The sequence below is a fragment of the Vipera berus genome (genome assembly GCF_964194415.1).
Source record: "Vipera berus genome assembly, chromosome: 13".
Taxonomy (NCBI): Eukaryota; Metazoa; Chordata; class Lepidosauria; order Squamata; family Viperidae; genus Vipera; species Vipera berus.
The window spans coordinates 3,121,217-3,141,288 of NC_138216.1; the positions used below are offsets into that span (position 1 = coordinate 3,121,217).

General features: G+C 43.2%; 1 protein-coding gene across 1 annotated transcript; it reads right to left on the reverse strand.

Moving 5' to 3' along the window:
- Nucleotides 1–1,927: 1,927 nt before the first annotated feature.
- Nucleotides 1,928–16,942, reverse strand: LOC308674076 (cytochrome P450 3A29-like). Its single transcript, XM_081338272.1, has 13 exons — nucleotides 16,728–16,942; nucleotides 15,120–15,213; nucleotides 14,401–14,453; nucleotides 12,365–12,464; nucleotides 11,661–11,774; nucleotides 10,772–10,860; nucleotides 8,890–9,038; nucleotides 7,530–7,657; nucleotides 6,665–6,773; nucleotides 5,487–5,647; nucleotides 4,874–5,100; nucleotides 4,150–4,312; nucleotides 1,928–2,706 (listed from the first exon to the last, which is right to left on the reverse strand). The coding sequence occupies exons 1-13, from the start codon at nucleotides 16,793–16,795 to the stop codon at nucleotides 2,632–2,634; spliced, it is 1,530 nt and encodes a 509-aa protein (XP_081194398.1). The 5' UTR covers nucleotides 16,796–16,942; the 3' UTR covers nucleotides 1,928–2,631.
- Between the last annotated feature and the right edge of the window lie 3,130 nt (nucleotides 16,943–20,072).

The window sequence follows — 20,072 nt, forward strand, 5'->3', positions numbered from 1 at the left end:
TGGCGAGAAGTCAAAGTTGCGTATAGGTGAACGCCTTCCCTTTTGATACTCCAGCTTGCCACGCAAGGACAGTGTTGAATGTATTATCCTCACTTGAATAACCATCTGTGATTCCAAACAGAACGGTCCTTCCCCTTTGACGCTAGTAAATAATCTGCTAGTGATTTTTTGGGCATCTACGTTGCTGCCTTCAACGAAGCGCAGATTCTCCGATCTGGTTCCATTGCAAAGGGAAGTTGGGGAGGCTGGAAATTTTATTTATTCTACGTATATCCTGCCATTATTATTTTTACAAATCAATCAAGGCGGTGAACAGATCCAACACACCTTCCCCCTTCTATTTTCCACACAACAACAACTTTGTGAGGTGGGTTGAGCTGAGAGAGGCGGACTGGCTCAAGGTCATTCAGCTGACTTTGATGCCTAAGGAGGGACTAGAACTGGTGATTGGCCTAAAGTTACCCAATTGGCTTTGGTGCCTAAGGCAGAACTAGAACACACCATCGCCTGGTGATTGGCCCAAAGCCACCCAGCTGGCTTTCATGGCTAAGGCGGGACTAGAACTCACAATCTATCTAACTCTCCATCTAAAATGGGACTAGAACTCACAGTCTCCCAGTTTCTAGCTGGCACCTTAACCACTAGGACAAAATGTTGTCTCCATCAAGTCACTGGGCTCATTCCTTGATGCCCCAAAGAATGAGTTGACAATGTTGGCGTAAGTAAGGTAGGGCTGTTTTAGCAACATCTGGAGGAAAACTATGAAGATAGAACTATCTCTTAGAATGCAGCACCACAACAGATACAACAAAGGTTGATAATTTTCAAAGCAATCCAGATGGGGTGTTCTAATGTAGGAGAGCTCTGATCAATGGAGGTAACGCAGCAGCTTGGCAAAATGAAGCAGTGTTTGCAAGCCAAGGAAAGGAAGAAAAGGATCAAGACTTCTGAAATTACTTTATTTGTGGGCTCCTTGGCGCTCTCTGAGCCTGGTTGTTTCCTTGCAGACGTTTCATGACCCAACTAGGGAACATCATCAGTGCTAGAAGGGAGGGGGGCTTGTGGAGGAGGAGGGGGAGGAAAGAAAGAAAGAAAGAAAGAAAGAAAGAAAGAAAGAAAGAAAGAAAGAAAGAAAGAAAGAAAGAAAGAAAGAAAGAAAGAAAGAAAGAAAGAAAGAGAGGGGGGAAGGAAGGAAGGAAGGAAGGAAGGAAGGAAGGAAGGAAGGAAGGAAGGAAGGAAGGAAGGATTGTGGGGTCCTTGGTGCTCTCTGAGCTGGGTGGTTTCCTTGCAGATGTTTCATGACCCAACTAGGGAACATCATCAGTGCTGGAGGAGAGTGGAGTTTGTAAAGAGGAGAAGGAGGACTGTGGGTTCCTTGGTGCTCTCTGAGTTTGGCTGTTTCCTTGCAGACATTTCATTACCCAACTAGGGAACATCATCAGTGCTAGAATAGAGTGGGGATCTCTCTGTTTATATGGAAGTGGCTTGTCCTCTCGGTGTTGGTGGGAATTTCTTGGTGATTCTTTGATTAGGCTGTGGTTTACTGTTTGATTGTTTGTCTGAATTGATAGTTCCTTGATTGGGATATTGTATGATTGGGTGTTGATTGGGGATTGCATTCTGGGTCTTTCTGTTGCCTCTAGCAGCACGGCATCATGTTACTCTCATGCACCCTCCCTGATTGTTCTAAAGCCGTGTTTCTCGACCTCAGCAACTTCAAGCTGTGTGGACTGCCAAAATCCCCCCAGCAGAGACTGCTCAAAAAAGTTCTGGAGACCACAGATTCTGCGTTATTGGTTATTCTCCTTTATTGCCCACTTCTGAGAATACAAATTCTTCCGAAAGCACTAGCAAAAGTTCTTCCTTTGTGCAACCTGTCTTTTGCCCACATTAAAAATTTACCTTTCCACTAAGGCAACTCAAGAAGAACAGGAAACAGAAAGTGAAAAACATCCTTTATTTATCATGTATGTCTGTATTTTAACATGCTTGCTTGTTTTTGAAAATAGGTATTTTCTGCCAAGAACTGCAAGGAGGTATGGCTAATTATTTTTAAAAAAAATACAATAAAATGCAAACCAAGCCATTTAATAATTAGTTAAAAGCCCATTAAAATTCATCCATGGTACAGACTCCATCCAATTAAAGCCTCATCTAGCCCCTGTTTCAAGATTCTCCAAGGCTGGATGAGGTCATCTTTACATATTAATGGATAACAGTGGATATTAGAGGGGGGGGGAAATCAGTTGACATTTCTTTGGTGGAAAGTTCCAAATTCTGATGGTGATAAGAACAGTCCAATTCATGGACATGTGCGGTCTGGATTTGGCAACTGGATTCATCACCGGCTTAATTTATAATTCAAGACTGTTCAAAATATCAAATTATACATCATCATCAACAACAACAACAACTAATATTAACATCTCCCCCACCTATTAAGTGCATTGTTATTATTTCAACCTTATAAGAGCTACTTAAAGCAACAAGTCCATTTGTCCAAAGCTATTTAGTGAATATTTCAATGGTTTTCTTCTAAAGTTCTGCAGAAGACAAAGCCCAGAACTGTAAAATCCACTGCAGGGATGATACAGATGTGGCTAATCTTTATTCCTCACTTTCTCGACCGTCTTATCGTGGGACTAACTTCAGAACGATTGGTTTCTCCGGCACTAAGAAAGCTCTGTCGCTCATCACCAGGGGTATCTGCAGAAGATGGAGAGGCAGAGAAAGAACAAGTTAGCAAACAGGGTAAATCAACTCAACTTCCAGATTCACCAAATCGAAGATCACAGCAAAAGGTCAGCTAGGGCCTTCCCAGGTCTAAACAGAACCATGGAACACAAACTCATTCCTGCTTCAGCAGCGGGCTGGACTAGAAGACCTCCAAGGTCCCTTCTGTTATTTCTTTTTTTGGGAGACCATCCACTGATATCCAACACCTTTCAGAAGTTTCAGGATACTAGACCAAGAACGAAATGAACCTTTATTGTTAAAGTACAACTATGTGTACATTGAGATTAGCTGAGCCTCCCTTTGTGCTCCCACCCACCCCCCCAACACACAGTGACTCAAGTTGTAAGGGCTCAAGTTGTAAGGGCTCAGGTTGCAAGGGCTGCTCCTGTAGAAATCTGTGATTTAAGAGGCTGCCCCTTTTCAGAAGACGGTAAAACATTTTCTCCCGTAGTCTTCCAGTATTTGAGGGGCTGCCACAAAGAAGTGGGGGTTGACCGAATTCTCCAATGCGTCTCCAAGAAGCAACGGATGGAAACAGATCCAGGAAAGAACCCAACTAAGAACTAAGGAGGAATTTCCTGATGATGAAAACAGGTAACCAGTGGAACAGCTTTCCACCAGAAGTTGTGGGTGCTCCATCATTGGGTTTTTGTTTTTTTTTAAAGAAGAGCCTTGACAACCATTTGTATGAAACTGCAATGAAATGGTAATAGGTCTCCTGCTTGAGCAGACGGTTGGGGGTGGGGGTTGGACTAGAAGACCTCCCAGGTCCCTTCCAACTCTGTTATTCTGTTAACCCAGACATGTCAAACACAAGGCCCGGGGGACAGATCCGGCCCGTGAAGTGGTTTCATGTGGCCCCCGAAGCCATCCTGGAAACAGTAAGGGAATGGTCCCCACTACCTTAGCCCTGGCCTAGAGACCCTCCTTCTGCCAGAGATCCCCAGATCTGTCCCACTCCTGCCCAGGCCCCCATAGGCACCCTTGATGCCAATGATGTAGAGCTGGCCATGCCCACCCAGTAGGCCAGACACGTCAAACACAAGGCCCGGGGGCCGGATCTGGCCCGCGAAGTGGTTTCATGTGGCCCACGAAGCCATCCTGGAAACAGTGAGGGAACGGCCCCCACTGCCTTGGCCCTGGCCCAGAGACCCTCCTCCTGCCAGAGACCCTCAGATCTGTCCCACTCCTGCCCAGGCCCCCATAGGCAGCCTTGATGCGAACGATGTAGAGCTGGCCATGCCCACCCTGTAGGCCATACGCACTCTAGCCACGCCCACCCAGTAGGCCACGCCCACCCAGGCCACACCCACCCAGCCCCTTGAGGGCAACCGCAATGCTGATGCGGCCCTCAATGAAATTGAGTTTGACACCCCTGTGTTAACCGATCTATTCCAAATCCGTCTTTCTCACCGGCGTTTCTTTGCAGACTCTAAAGGAGAAGTGCTGCATAAGGATGGCTATAGCAACTTTCATGAAGACCAAGGCAAATCTCATGCCGAGGCAGTTCCGGGGTCCAGCTCCAAAGGGCAGGTATGTGTAGGGATCGATGTTTTCTTTGTTTTCTTTGCTGAACCTGGGTGAATAGAGGTAAGAAAGAAGGTCAGGAACTGTAAGAAGAAGCTAGGACCTCCCCATGTGTGAATGGGGCCTGGGCATTGCTTAACAATGTCTTATCCCACTATGTAGATTCACTGGAAATGCAACACCCCAAAGAGGCCAACGTTTTGATGGAGTGCATCCTGTGAGCTCAGAATTAATACACCATGGATCCCATCCTGTGACGAATCCAATAGCCACCCTTATCTCAGGCGCATAGAATCCATACCATAAGTTGCGGTTCCAAAGATGTATTGCTCCAGCTCAAACACAAGAATTTAGTCAACTAAAGTTCCATACCAAATTTTAAAAAAAAAAATAACTAAAAAAAAAATAAAGTTCCATACCAAATTGGCACCGGATAAGGGTCAACGGAATTCAAGAGTAGTTGTATTTTTTGATCACTTGTGTCAACTTATGGACTCTGGGCTGATGATGCACTTATCACCTTCCCCCATTTTTATCCGCTCTTTTCTTACACCTTTGTTTATTCCCAGCTTGGACTGGACCCTGATGAAGATTTTTCTTTCTACACTACCTCTCAGGTCTGAACTCTTCTGGTTCTGGCCAGTATTCGGGGACATGATGAAGAACGAGGGGTGGGATCATCACCACGGTGCCTTTGGGAATGGTCATCCCACTGATTTCAACATCCGCCTTGCAAACTCTTTCAATACGCCCTCCGAAGGGATATACTCTCTGGGTTTCGTTCAGCACCATGTCAAGATATTCCAGCTGCATGATGGCATCGTAGGTAAGCGGTGCCTGGAGAGGAGGGAGATAATTAAAATAATTAATTTCACATCCAGTCCCCTTTTCCTCTCTATCTGTTGCCCATTTCTACAGAAGAAGAATAAACGAGTTGCAAGAGACCTTGGAGGTCCTCTAGTCCAACCCCCTGCTCAAGCAGGAATGTTGACTCCGTGTGGGACAAAATAGGCTAACAGAATTTCCTAACATTAAACTGGTTTCTGCATGAACGGCACGATTCTGTGTCTTGCATGTTGGATAACAGAGTCGTGGACTTCTCCTCACACCATTAATCCAATAATTCAGATATTATTACTGCTTTTAAGCCATCCAAGCAAAGTGAAATGAATTCACCGGGCCCAGCTGCAAACCTATGAGTTAACCATCACCACACTCTTTACCTTGTTAGGTAAAACAGTATCTATTTCCTCTTGAAGCTTCTTCTGAATGTCTGGGTAAGTGGCTAAGCTGTAGGCCACGTAACCAAGGGAATTACTGCCGGGTTCATATCCAGCAAAAACGAAGATAAAAGCCTGGGCTAGAATTTCTTTATCAGTCAGGCCTGCAAAATAGAAATAAAAACAAATAGGGTGATGCAGTACAGAAACTCTACTGTTGGCAACCATTATGAGTTTATACCAAGGATAATAATGGACCTTGCCTCGTACTGTTTTATGTACTTTGAAACACAGCTAAAAGGTGCCAAAGGGCTTCATAGAACAGCATTGATTGATGCTGACTTTGCTTTTTTAAAAAAAATCACATATGCCGTCTTTTTTTTTGTTCTTTGAACCATCGTATTCTTGGAAGAAAACTTCTCGCTAGCATTCAAGATAGACTTTTGAGGTCCTGTTGATTTGAGACTTGCAAGTTCTACTGAAAAAGAATATCTTATCTTGCCAGGTCCCCGTAAGTACAAGGTTCTTTAAAACATGTTATGCTAAGTTGTGGAAATTAATATTGGATCTACTCCAGGTATGTGGTTATCCTGAGAAAAATCTATCCATGGAGTTATTAAAAATTGATATTGACTTGATGACACATAATCAGTCAGGTATGTGGACTCCGAATACCAACGTTGGTTACAGAATTCAGATGGTGGGGTTTTAGCAAGTCACTTCCACATATTTCTTGGCGGTTTACGGCCATAAATTATGACAGCAGCGTTCCAATATCTCAGGGGCTGTCACAAAGAAGAGGGGGGTCCACCTATTCTCCAAAACACCTGAAGGCAGGACAAGAAACAACGGGTGGAAACTAATCAAGGACAGAAGCAATCTGGAACCAAGGAGAAATTTCCTGACAGTGAGAACAATTAACCAGTGGAACCACTTGCCTCCAGAAGTTGTGGGTGCTCCATCCCTGGAGCTTTTCAAGAAGGGATTGGGCAATCATTTGTCTGGAAAGGTATAGGCGTCTCCTGTTTGAGCAGAGGGTTGGACTAGAAGACCTCCAAGGTCCCTTCCAGATCTATTATTCTGTTATGAGCGGGGTAGCTAGGACTTATCAATCGATCCGCGGAAATGCACCACAGCACACAGAAAACGTATAACGCTAAACAGGAATGGGGCAGTATTACCTTTATATGTGTGTGTCAGTCCGTTGCTTGTAGAGTTTTTGTCATTATTTTCAGAGTTCTTGTTGTTGTTTTGGGATTCAATCATCATCTGGAGGAAATCCATACGGCTCTGGAGATCAAATGAACGGACCAATGAAAACAGATGCTCAAAGTCCCTTGGGGGTCATTACGCACGAGGGGAATGGAGGAAGGGACAAAATACAGCTCGTCCTTGACATAAACCTGCTCATTTAGTGACCGCTACAACAGCGCTGATAAAGGTATGACCGTTTTTCACACGGCTGTTGCAGCATTCCCCCGGGGTCTCGTGACCCAAATTCAGCAGCTTGGTAACTGGCATGTATTTATGACAGTTGCAGCATCCCGGGGTGTGTGTGTGTGTGTGTGTGTCATCTGATCCCCTTGGGCGACCTTCTGACCAGCAAAGTCTGTGTGGAATCCAGATTCACTTCACAACCATGTGACTCATTTAACAACTGCATGGGTTCACTTAACAACGGTGGCAGGAAAGGTCATAAAACGGGGTAAAACCTGCTCAAAGACTGTCTTTGGGCTCAGATTTGGTCGTTAAGTCGAGGACTGCCCGTTTGACGCACAAATTCTTTTCATTGGAGAACATTGTGGTCCGTTGTTTTTTTTCTCGTCCGAGTTTCAGCAGACTATGAGTAATTTAATTTTTAATAATTTAATTTGTATACCGCCCTTCTCCCGAAGGACTCAGGGCGGTGAACAGGGCAATACATAATAAAAAAACAGAATGCAAAAATTAAAAAGTGATTAAACCATTGTGCCCGTAATAATTAATACATATTAAAAATTAAAACTAATTATAAAAAACCCAACCCCATCCCGTCAGAGTACTCACCCCCTGGCCTTCTTTCAGCCGTGACTCCTTCATTTTTATAAAAGCTTTGGAGAAGAAGTTCAGAGCTTCCTGCGGAAAAGGGGTTAGGTCCAAGGCTTGCAAAATTGGCAAGAGTTTTGGGAACATAACTGAAAAAGAAATTAATTGTGAAAAACACAGCCATATCCCTGGAGGAAAACATTCTTTTATTACACATTTGTTCCTTTCCTTCAAAGTATCCAAAGTGAGCGACGAATGGACATTAGCAAGATTGACTGAAAAGGCCAGCGTCTGCAAACGCCAATGGCCCTTTTGCGGGTGCATTAAGAGTCTCCGGATTACGCAAAGATGCGTCCTTTCCTATGAAAATACAGTGCAAAGGTTGTGCTTGTATCGCAGCAAGAGAAACTCAAAGCAGTGTCATTATCCATCATTAATTGGGAGCAGGCGCCTTGCAACCTGAGGTTCATACCTGCTGCTCGGTTTAATTTCATTTTCAAAAGCTCTCTGCAAAAGAGCAGCCCAAGCTGATCAGCAAAGGGAGAGGGAAACAGTGAGAGAGACGGAGGTGGACGAAAAGAGGCATCCACTCGTTTTGGACTCCGATTATTATTATTATTATTATTATTATTATTATTATTATTATTATTATTATTATTATTATTATTATTATTATTATTATTATTATTATTATTATTATTATTATTAATTCAATTTGTATACCGCCCTTCTCCCGAAGGACTCAGGGCGGTTAACAGGGCATATATAAATTAGAGACATCCAATGGAGCAATGAAATTACATTCCACCCCCTTTTTGGCTCTGCACGTAACCCCATCTCAGTCACACCATCTTCCGTGAGTAGATGCAAACAAGAGGGAGCATCACCCAGGAGAAGAAAGATTTCCCATCTCTAATCTCAAATGCAGCAGGAGGTCCCACCTAGAGGATGAAAGGTAAAGGTAAAGGTTCCCCTGCACATGCGTGCTAGTTGTTTCTGACTCTAGGGGCCGGTGCTCATCTCCGTTTCAAAGCCGAAGAGCCAGCGCTTGTCCGAGGACGTCTCCGTGGTCATGTGGCCGGCATGACTAGACGCCAAAGGAGCACGGAATGCTGTTGCCTTCCCACCGGAGTGGTCCCTATTTTTCTACTTGCATTTTTACGTGCTTTCGAACTGCTAGGTTGGCAGAAGCTGGGACGAGTAAGAGGCGCTCCCTCTGCTACGCAGCACTCGGGATTCGACCCGCCAAACTGCCGACCTTCTGATCGACAAGCTCAGCGTCCTAACCCACTGAGCCACCGTGTCACTATAGAGGATGAAAGGGGGAGGCCAAATTCCTCTGGACAAGTTAGGGAAAGCCTTCCTTGAAATCAGAACTTACATGAAACAATGATCCGTGGATCGAAAGATCTGAACTTGGTGAGCTTCTTGATCTGCTTGACGAAAGGATCGTTGGGGTTGTTCATGGAATTGATGTCAATGCCGAATGAAGTACTGGTGACCACATCCATGCTGTAGGCGCCAAAGATGCTGAGAAGAGAAAGGAGAGTGGCAGATGATCCAAGCTGCAGGCATTCAGTGAAAAAGATTTAGAACATGGCTGTAAAGCCAGGCAGAAGATAGTTCAAAACATGGGTAGCCAAGACAGAAATCCACAGCTCCTTGATGGGGTGGGTTGGTTAAACCTCAGTTTCAGCTCTTGAAATCCCCAACACATCTGGAGCACGTCAAGTTGAAGAACGTCGGCCTGATATCACCAGCAGCATTCCAAGGGCTTGGATTGTAGACCAACCCCGAATTGAACTGGGACATTCAACATACAAGGCCTGTTGTTGCAATTGATTTAATACTTTGTAGGCCGCAACTGGCTTGACGTCTTTGCTTTCCAGCTCATCCTTCATAGAGACTTTGGGCAAATATATCCATTTGATTTCTGCCATTTCTCAGTTTCTCTATTTCTGATCTTTACAGATAAGTCAGTGTTGAGATAATAGTTATAGTTATAGATATAGATATAGATTTGAAACTTAACATTAAGAAAGCCAAGATCATGGCATCCGGCCCTCTCGATTCCTGGCAAATAGATGGGGAAGAAATGGAGGTAGTGACAGATTTTATTTTCCTGGGCGCCAAGATCACTGCAGATGGGGACTGTAGCCAAGAAATTAAAAGACGCTTGCTCCTGGGGAGGAAAGCCATGGCAAATCTAGACAGCACACTAAAAAGCAGAGACATCACCCTGTCAACAAAAGTGTGTATAGTCAAAGCTATGGTTTTCCCAGTTGCAATGTATGGCAGTGAAAGTTGGACCATAAAAAAGGCCGAGCGCCAAAGAATTGAGGCCTTTGAACTGTGATGCTGGAGAAGACTCCTGCGAGTCCCTTGGACTGCAAGGCGATCAAACTGGTCAGTCCTAGAGGAGATCAACCCTGACTGCTCTTTAGAAGGCCAGATCCTGAAGCTAAAACTCAAATACTTTGGCCACCTAATGAGAAGGAAGGACTCACTGGAGAAGAGCCTAATGCTGGGAAAGATTGAGGGCAAGAGAAGAAGGGGACGACAGAGAAGGAGGTGGCTGGATGGAGTCACTGAAGCAGTAGGCATGAGCTTAAAGGGACTCCAGAAGATGGTAGAGGACAGGAAGGCCTGGAGGAACGTTGTCCGTGGGGTTGCGATGGGTCGGACACGACTTTGCAGCTAACAACAACAATAGATGATATAGATATAGATATAGATATAGATATAGATATAGATATAGATATAGATATAGATATAGATATAGATATAGATATAGATATAGATATAGATATAGATATAGATATAGATATAGATATAGATATAGATACTGGATGGGAGAGAGCTATGAAAGATGATGAGAGAAAGAGAGAGAGAGAGAGAGAAATTAGAAAAACAGAGATACTAAAATGTCTGTATTTTGGTGCACATTTCCTCAAGTTACATTTCTCCAAATCCCTACATTTTAATTTGCAATTTTCTCTAGTATAAATATACTTCGCATTTGCAAACAAACTCCATTGATATAATGCTGTTTTCTATGCATTTTTCTCCAGATTGGTCCCAAGCATTCTTTTGAACTCTGAAATGTATCACAACAGTACACAATTTCAGTGATAACCACATTTCACTCTGGGTGTCGCTCGGTTAATGAGAAATGGCTTTCAAATGTGACATAACTGAATCCATCTCTCCCACATCCCCCCTTGTGACAGGGCTGGATGTTCTTCCTGCTCCACAGAACTTACTCTTTCACATCTATGGGCTCATCATTTTCCATTTTCTTCTGAACATTTTGAATCAAAATCTCCCCGTAGTGTTTAATGATGGGAAACATCTGAAAAACAAACCCGTGGACACATTTTTAAACATTTATGGACAGTTCCCTTTCTTAGTTACTGATGTGTTCCAACAAAGCCTGTGGCTGATTCATAAATAATTACAAATTCAAGCGGGATAGAGAAAGCGGCACTCTTTCTTAGGTTTGACATGTTCTGCAAAATTTATTTTTCTTTCTCCATGGGACATTTTAGGGCTGAAATGAACAGGGATCAACATTTTTTTGGATATCTGTTATGGCTTTTTGTAAAACTAAAATGTCGCGTGGGATATATGGTCTCCACAGTCCATATTTACTCCTAAACAAGTCTAGGATTGTAAAGTAATCAGATGATTAGGGGGGAAAAAGACAGATCTCCTAAATAAGCAATGTAGGAATCCTTTCCTTCCTTCCTTCCTTCCTTCATTCATTCATTCATTCATTCATTCTTTCCTTCCTTCCTTCCTTCCTTCCCTCTCTCCCTCCTTCTTTCCTTCCTTCCTTCCTTCTTTCCTACCTTCCTTCCTTCCTTCCTTCCTTCCTTCCCTCCTTCCTTCCTTCCTTCCCTCCTTCCTTCCTTCCTTCCTTCCTTCCTTCCTTCATTCATTCTTTCCTTCCTTCCTTCCCTCTCTCCCTCCTTCTTTCCTTCTTTCCTACCTTCCTTCCTTCCTTCCTTCCTTCCTCCCTCCCTCCCATTCAAAATTCAGCTCTAGCTTTGGGGTGGGAAATGAAATGTAGAGGAAACAACTTCTTTGAAGAAAGAAATTGGGAGACTCTTTAGAGAAAGTCCTCCAATCTTTGAAGGTTTTACTTGTTACCTCCTTCAGCTTCCCACTGGTGAACGTTGGAGAGAGCACGGTGCGAATCCTCTTCCAATGTTCATCTTCGGTCATAGAGACTGCATTTTTTAACATCTCTGGTGCAGGGAAAGGCTAGGGATCGGGAAGAAAAGATCGCAGTATTCAGATTTCAAAATTCTGAAGAAACCTCTGGATGCAACCGTCACCAGATACCATGACGGTGAGGTGATAAGTTCACTCATATATTTTTTTTGGGGGGGTGAAGGCATTTACCCCCTGCCCCCAATTAAAGTGGATGTATCCAGCCTTGGTGGAGCAGTGGGCTAATGCCTCCTTAAGTAACACCAGCTGCCCGCCATTAGTGCAGGTTCGAGTCCCACCAGGCTCAAGGTTGACTCAGCCTTCCATCCTTCCCAGGTAGGTAAAATGAGGACCCAGATTGTTAGGGGCAATTAAGCTGACTTTGTAATAATGCCGCCTGGGGGTGTGTGTGAAAGCCCTAATAAGCAGGCATATACATAGAATGAAGGCTACTGCTAAGTTTGTAAGCCGCCCTGAGTCTTCGGAGAAGGGCGGGATATAAATGGAATTAAAATAAATTAAATAAAAAATGTAAGCAAAAATCTCCATCCAGGCTCAATTTCACATCTTTCAAAATACGAGAGAAATAAAGACATTCATTTTGCTATCTGGGGGGGGGGTTTAAGATGCAAGCCCCTTACTCGCCGGTTGGTAAAAGTGCTGAAGCATTCTTTCACTAATACAGCCTTGATAATTGCAGGATCCAATACAGCAATGATAGGTTGACGCCCGTCGTAAAGTCTGCATTCAGAAGAAAGAAACACAGAGAGATTTTTTTTTTATGGTTTGGTTTGGTTTTTGAAAAGGAGATTTATGTTCTCTGAGCTTATAACGCAGTCTTTTCTACTTGGCCCCTGCCCTAGTTTGAGGAAGAGATCTCCCATCATCCCCATCCAGCATTTTTGAAGAAGATGGGATGTGTAGACTGGTATTGCTGAAGCAATCCTGAGTTGAGAGAGCCTTATTGTGATTGTAGTCTTTATGGAGAATCTAAAACAGAATGACTGTTATAGGTTACAGAAAACTCTAGCAATCAGAAGAGTCTAGTTGCTGATGGGTTATCAGCTATTTTTTTTATGGAAATAACTTTTCTTCCCTATAGACACCAACATGTACCAATATTCCCTTCAGTTGCCCAACTCTCAATAGAGTTAACTTAACTGGGATCCCATAGAGGAACTAACTCATGTTGAAAAGCTAAATTGTGTCATCAAATTGTATGGTTGCCACCTAGACAGAGAAGATGACAACATTCTGGCCAAAGGCAACATCAAACCACTTATTTCCCCTTTGTCAAGAAGATTCCATGGATGAACATGTCCATGACATAACCAGGGGAACAAATGATGCAAAGGACATTTACTAGTGGATTACACAACCTCCAATGCAACAAAGACAATTAAGGGACTGGAAGCTAAAACATATGAAGGACGGTTGCAGGAATTAGGGATGTCTAGTTTAATGAAGAGAAGGACGAGGGGAGACAGGATAGCAGCCTTCCAATATCTCAGGGGCTGCCGCAAAAGAAGAGGGAGTCAAGCTATTCTCCAAAGCACCCAAAGGCAGGACAAGAAGCAATGGATGGAAACTCATCAAGGAGAGAAGCAACCTGGAATTAAGGAGGAATTTCCAGAGAACAATTAATCAGTGGACCAGCTTGCCTCCAGAAGTTATGGGTGTGACTTTACACATCGCTGGAGGTTTTTAAGAAGAGATTTGTCTGAAATGGTGTAGGGTTTCCTGCTTGAGCAGGGGGCTGGACTAGAAGACCTCCAAGGTCCCTTCCGACTCTGTAATTCTGTTATTCTCATGAATGAAAACAGGGAAATTTCTACCCTAGATCATTTTGTGAGCCCTCTTTCCCTCCCTCTAACTTTTCCTGGCTGTTTACAGTCTGGGCTTAGATCTGCTTACTATCTAGGAAAGAGCTTCTCTGCTCCTTTAACAGCCAAGAGGATAATCTCCACGAAAAATCATATTTGAAAAGGGCAGCTATTTGCTTTGTTGAAACACCAGCAGCAAACCATTCTTCTGCCCGGAAGCTTATCAACAGAAAGCCATTGTATTTAGCTATTGTACAGCCAGTCCAGCTTTGCCCCCTCGATAGATTAGTGCCAGGATACGTGGCTTTCAAGACATCAGAAGAAGCCGTAGCAAATCTCCAGCAAGGCTCCAAAGGGAAGAGAGGAACGCCTGGATTTCTGTTTCATTCTATAATTTGGGGCAGGGTAGCTATGAAAGAGAGGCCCAAAGGTCCTTAGATTGCTAGAACTTCATAAGCATTTCTGTAGCCTTGTAAATATATGCATAAGAAAGAAAAAGTGTAAATTTCATTCAGAAATTTAGACTGCAACCCGAAGCAAATCTGTTTTAGGAATAGATATTTTTATCAAGCTGATGAGAAGCAGAAACCAATTCAGAATCATCAAACCTGCTGATGAATATTCAGTGTTGGTTTGCTGCTATTTTTATTTATTTGTCCTTTCTCCCTCCCTCCCCCCCTCTCTCTCTTTCTTTCTTCTTTCTTTCTTTCTTTCTTTCTTTCTTTCTTTCTTTCTTTCTTTCTTTCTTTCTTTCTTCCTTCCTTCCTTCCTTCCTTCCTTTCTATCTGGGCCATGCCTAGTCTTCCTTAGATCTGAGCTGAGAAATAGAAACTTGCAATAAATAGAGTGCTCACCTCCAGATCTTCCCGTATTTCTGGTAGCATTCAGAGTCAAACTTTACAAACCCCTGGGGGGAAAAAGATGTTAAAGGTTTAGAAAAATGGATTACATGAACTGCTCAGCTTGTTAACAGAGAATGCATATCCTGGGCTTAATCGTGATTTTGTAGGCTACACACATTGTGATCTTCATGGGCTTCTCCCTCCATCACAATAATAGTGTTATAAATTACATTTCACATGATGGTCAATATCTTCTGTGTATTTTTACAGAGAACTGTGGGATACTAAATAATGTCTGCATTATTTTCTAATAATAATAATCAGCTGTGGCCAATTAATTATGACATTTTTGGCTTATCACCAGAGTTGCTAAATTTAGCATTCACACTACACCTATAGGTTACAAAAAATAATAATAATCTAATGTTCAGAACTGGTGCGTTGCTTGCCTGCTTTTTAATAAAAAGTGGGAAAACAAAGAAATCATTATTAACAGTCACGGAAACAAATGACTTCTACTTCGTTTTTCTTCTTTCAGATTAAACAAAAATATTATTTTTTTTCATGGGGTCTAAGCACTGTGCCTTCTTTATCTAAAGCACAGTGGCCCCTTTATGACTTGTGGACTTCAACTCCCAGAATTCCTGAGCCAGCATGTCATAAAAAGATCATCGTTCTCCACTCCTGCTCTAAAGGATGAGTTGGTCCTCTATGTATCTATGAATACTCACTTTGCGGTAATTTAAGGTCGTCCCAAAGTATGGCAATAAGGTTGGACCAGGAATCCCCAAATTGCTGAGAACTCGAAATGGCCAAACTCCATACCTGGAATGTGATTAACAAAAAAGCCAGGAGATGTTTGTTGAACCGTGCTCTGTTGAGTAAATCTTACTCAGATGGCTATGCACTGATTTTTTTTTAAAAATCACCATAGAGGTTCTTGGTGTTCTCTGAGCTCGGGTGGTTTCCTTGCAGACATTTCATAACCCAACTAGGTAACAACATCAGTGCTAGAAGAGAGTGGGTTGTGCTCTTATTTTACATTCTGGTGGCTTGCCTTGTCAACTTTACTCCCTCCCAGCACTGATGATATTACCTAGGCATCGAAACGTTTCGAACCCACAGGAAAAGACAGCTGCTATGACTCAACTTCCAGATGTAGCTGCTTAGGGTTCTCAGCACAGGAGGCAAAGAGGTTGATGTTGCAATCAAGTGCCACCCACTGAAATCTCCTGCACTCGGCCACCCTTTCCGCTTCTTAAAATAACTTAACTGAGATTTGCTGATATTTATCCAGGTAAATGATTCACCTGAAGCTAAAACTCAAGTACTTTGGCCACCTAATGAGAAGGAAGGACTCACTGGAGAAGAGCCTAATGCTGGGAAAGATCGAGGGCAATAGAAGAAGGGGACGACAGAGAATGAGGTGGCTGGATGGAGTCACTGAAGCAGTAGGCGTGAGCTTAAAATGGACTCCAGAAGATGGTAGAGGACAGGAAGGCCTGGAGGAATGTTGTCCATAGGGTCGCGATGGGTCGGACACGACTTCGCAGCTAACAACAACAACAAATGATTCACCAGCTTCCTTTTACAAGCCTGGGTGCGACATTTCATAGATAGTTGAAATATCTTATCATCGATGTTTAAAAATATCTCATTCTGTATTGGGGTCCTGTGAATTGCTCCAAGTCGGGCTTTCTTTGAAAACAGCCTGGAATAGAACTCAATTAATCCAGTTTCTAAACTTAATCTCAAGGTGGAAAGTATTCTTCACCTTGGCGCGGGTCAGAGAAAGTGATGCAACCCCACCCCCCTCCTAAGAATTAATGATGCACAGACAAGGTTTGAACGAGAAGCTTCAAGTTCTGAAGACCCATCTCTTACCGTCTACAATTAATTAAAACATTCTGGATAGAAGATCAGACTCGATTCATTATCACCACCTGTACTGGGATTCCTAGCTGCCCATCAACAAATAGAAACCTGGCGCTGGGCGGTTGTACTCTTTGTAGACTGGTTACACCCATCCACCCTGTTACGTTGAAACTTTGAGGCCCTTGGTGGTCTCTGAGCTTGGTTGTTTTCTCGCAGACATTTCATTACCCCAAAAGGTAACATCATCAGTGCTGGAATTCTGCTCAGACAGCTTACCCAACTCCCTTTTGGCACTGATGAGGTTACCTACTTGGGTTATGAAACATCTGCAAGAAAACCACTGGGCTCAGAGAGTTCCAAGGGCCCCACAGTTCATCCTTGAGCTACAAATATTCTCGATTTTGAAACTTAGGAGCAATGAGGGAAAAGAACAGAAAGGAGGAAAGCCCACAAAAGATACGTACAGCAGAAGTCCCATCAAAAGCACCAGCATGAACCATGTCCCCAAGGATAAGGTAGGAAGAAGATCCATCGTGATTCTTGAATCTTGATTCTTTTGGCTGGGCGATTCTTCTATGAGCTTCAGTTAGAATTCTGTCCTTGAGTGGACAATTCTGGGACAGTCTTCTTCTCACAGTTTCTTGGTTGTCCTTTGTCAGCTTTCTTATGACTGGAGATGTGAGCCTGTCCTGATGGGACTTTCTGCTATATTTATTTGCAAAAAAGGAGGAGTCATTGCTCCTCCTACTGATACACAATAGGCTGTGAAGTTAGATTAACTTGCTTGCCCTCTTATGAAAGAGGAATTCAGACCAGCTTTGTTAGCAAGAACATTATGTACTTCGAAACTTTTATTTTCTTTAACAGAATACACAAGGACATGTCGGTGTGTGCTCTGTTAAGTAATCACAGGTAACTTCAACTATGCCACCATCTATGAGCCTGCATCTAGGTGGTTTTGAGGGCTGAAAGACCACAATGTGGCTTTGGCAGAATGTGAAGCAAGATTGTTGACTCATGGAGTGAAATATTTGTCTATCATTTCTTATATATGTACAGCCAAAGCAGGTTGTGACAAATCTATCAAGCAAACAGGTCAACCCAGGTCAAGTTCAACTTCAAAACATCTCCACTTCTTTTGATGTTAGAGGAAGTTGAGAAGTTCTCAAGTTGGGCTCACTGGTAGTGACCATATCCATGTTATTCATCGCTTTGCGGGTCCCATTGCAGTCTTCTGGCCTGAATTTTCAACTTCCCTGCCTGACCCAGAGTCCTGAGAAATTCCCAAAGGCAACATGGAAAGATGTGTTTTCACAAAGTGCCTAAAAATAAGTTGTTCACAAAGGAAATGCCCCTAAAAGGGGGATTGTTCTGTATTTGTAGCTCAGGGTTGAACTATGGGGTCCTTGGTGCTCCCTGAGCTGGGTGGTTTACTTGTAGACTTTCATGACCCAACTAGATAACATCATCAGTGCTAGAAGGGAGAGGAGGAAGAGGAGGAGGAGGAGGAGGAGGAGGAGGAGGAAGACTGTTGAGTACTTGGTGTTCTTGAGTTTGGTCGCTTTCTTGTAGACATTTCATGAGCCAATTAGCAAACATCATCAGTGCTAGAAGGGAGGGGGTTTGTGGAGTGGAGGAAGAGGGAGGAGGAGGAAGAGGAGGAAGAGGAGGAGGAGGACTGTGGCTCCTTGGTGCTCTCTGAATCTGATTGTTTTCTTGTAGACATTTCATGACCCAATTAGGTAACCTCATCAGCACTGCATTGCCAGCAAATTCCATAGATGAAAGCAGAACTTTCATCAGATAACTAATTTTTAGAAGTACCTTCTAGGATCCAGAGGCTGGTATTTGGATGACCAAGATGGTCTCCAAAGCATAGTCTATCACATTTTTTATGTAAGGGACAGAAGGAACACGACTGTCTCAGATGTCCATCTTTAGTCAATCAAATCCAGCATCTAAGATCATCTCGGTGCCCCCCCACACACACACACACTTATTCTCATTTCAAGCTTTGCACTAGAAATTCAGATGACTCCATTGATGGGACTGGAAACGGGGAGATCTAGCTTGAGTGATTGCTCATCAGCCTTGGTGATTTGTAGCTTCTGACCTTTATCACTGTGGAATAGACGGCGTTCCTCACTTCCTCCTGCTTTTGGCTGAGACCTTCAAGTGCAAATCAATCAGGAAATCAGGGTGGGATAACCATGATATTCTAAACAATGCGGTCACATGCAAATGGATGGCAAATGTTACTGTTCTTCAGGATGTTCGGGAAAAAGGACTGAAAAAGAAGTCAGATGGGATGTAAACCTTTATTGGGAAAGGTGCACATTCTTCTCTGGCACCAGACGTGTTTTGCATGCAAAGAAATGCCTCCTCCAGCATTTAGTCACCCTTTGGGATTGCCCAAGCAAACTTCTCTCTCTGTTGTATTTGTTTTACAGCTTCTTCTTCTTCTTCTTCTTCTTCTTCTTCTTCTTCTTCTTCTTCTTCTTCTTCTTCTTCTTCTTCTTCTTCTTCTTCTTCTTCTTCTTCTTCTCCTCCTCCTCCTCCTCCTCCTTCTCTTCCTTCTCCTTCTTCTTCTCCTCCTTCTCCTTCTCCTCCTACTTCTTCTCCTTCTCCTTCTTCTCCTACTTCTTCTTCTTCTCCTTCTCCTCCTCCTCCTCCTCCTCCTCCTTCTCTTTCTCCTTCTTCTTCCCCAACTAAGTAATAATATCCATGCTAAAAGGAGTGAGGTTTGTTATCCCTGCTCCCTACTCTACTGCCCCCCTACTGTACCTCCATTGTAAATTCCCTACCATCTTCCTATGCAGAATTCCTTCAAGGCATTGTGGGAAATTCAGTGAGCATTGAACCCAAGGCTACAAGGGCCTATGTTATTTTTCTCCACATCGCTTTAAATCCGAACCTGTCCTGGGCGGTAAAAGGGCCTGACGCTCGTCCTTGAATGAAATGAAACCCCAAACTGAAATAATTAAATTGGGTTTCTGTATTCCTGGGGCGGTGTTTTTTTTTTCTTCCCCCAATTCTCCCTGAAAGGAATTAATTCTCCTGAAAGCAAGCTTGCCCAGATGGGGCGCCTTTGTAGAAAACCAGATAAGCTGTGTTTTCTGAAGCAGGGGTAAAATATGCAAACTTTTTTATTTTATTTTATTCAAATGTATATAAAGGCAATGTATTATCCTACTCTTTGGGCCTCATTCTCCTGTTCGCTTTTAAGCCACGGAATCTCTAAAGAATTCTATATCCTTCCCTATCATATTTTTTTACCGATCTGCCACAGTGCTGAATCAAAGTCCTCCACATCATTAAAACCTTATAACGAGCCGAAAAGAGAATTATTATTTTTTTTCCCTGCTTTCTTCTTCCAGGGCTTCTCCCCAATCTCTAATAAGTCTGATGTAATTTAATTAAGCAGAAAGATCCTGTATCTGTTGCAATCAAGGCATGGGGAGTTGAGCAGATAGATCGAAGCTGTAAGACTCCTAGGATTGATTTCCTATAAGATGACGCCAAAATCAGCTTTTGACACCAGAGCAAGAACAGGGCAAGAGAGAGAGAAAAAAAAAATACAGGCAGTCCTCGCCTTACAAAAGTTCATTTAGTGACCAAAGTTACAACAGCACTGAAAAAAAAGAGACTTACGACTGTTTTTCAAACGAACAACCTTTGCAGCATTCCCAGGGTCATATGATCAAAACTGGGACACTGGGCAACTGGCATGTATTTAGGACGGTTGCAGTGTCCTGGGGCCGTGTGATCCCCTTTAGTGACCTTCTGACAAGCAAATTACACCAGATTCA

Coding starts and splice junctions, on each gene's coding strand:
- LOC308674076 (XM_081338272.1), bottom strand. CDS start 16,795: ATGGATCTTCTTCCTACCTTATCCTTGGGGACATGGTTCATGCTGGTG. Junction 15,214..16,727: donor CTTTTGATGGGACTTCTGCT/GTACGTATCTTT, acceptor ATCACATTCCAG/GTATGGAGTTTGGCCATTTC. Junction 5,101..5,486: donor ATACTGTTTTACCTAACAAG/GTAAAGAGTGTG, acceptor CCTCCTCTCCAG/GCACCGCTTACCTACGATGC.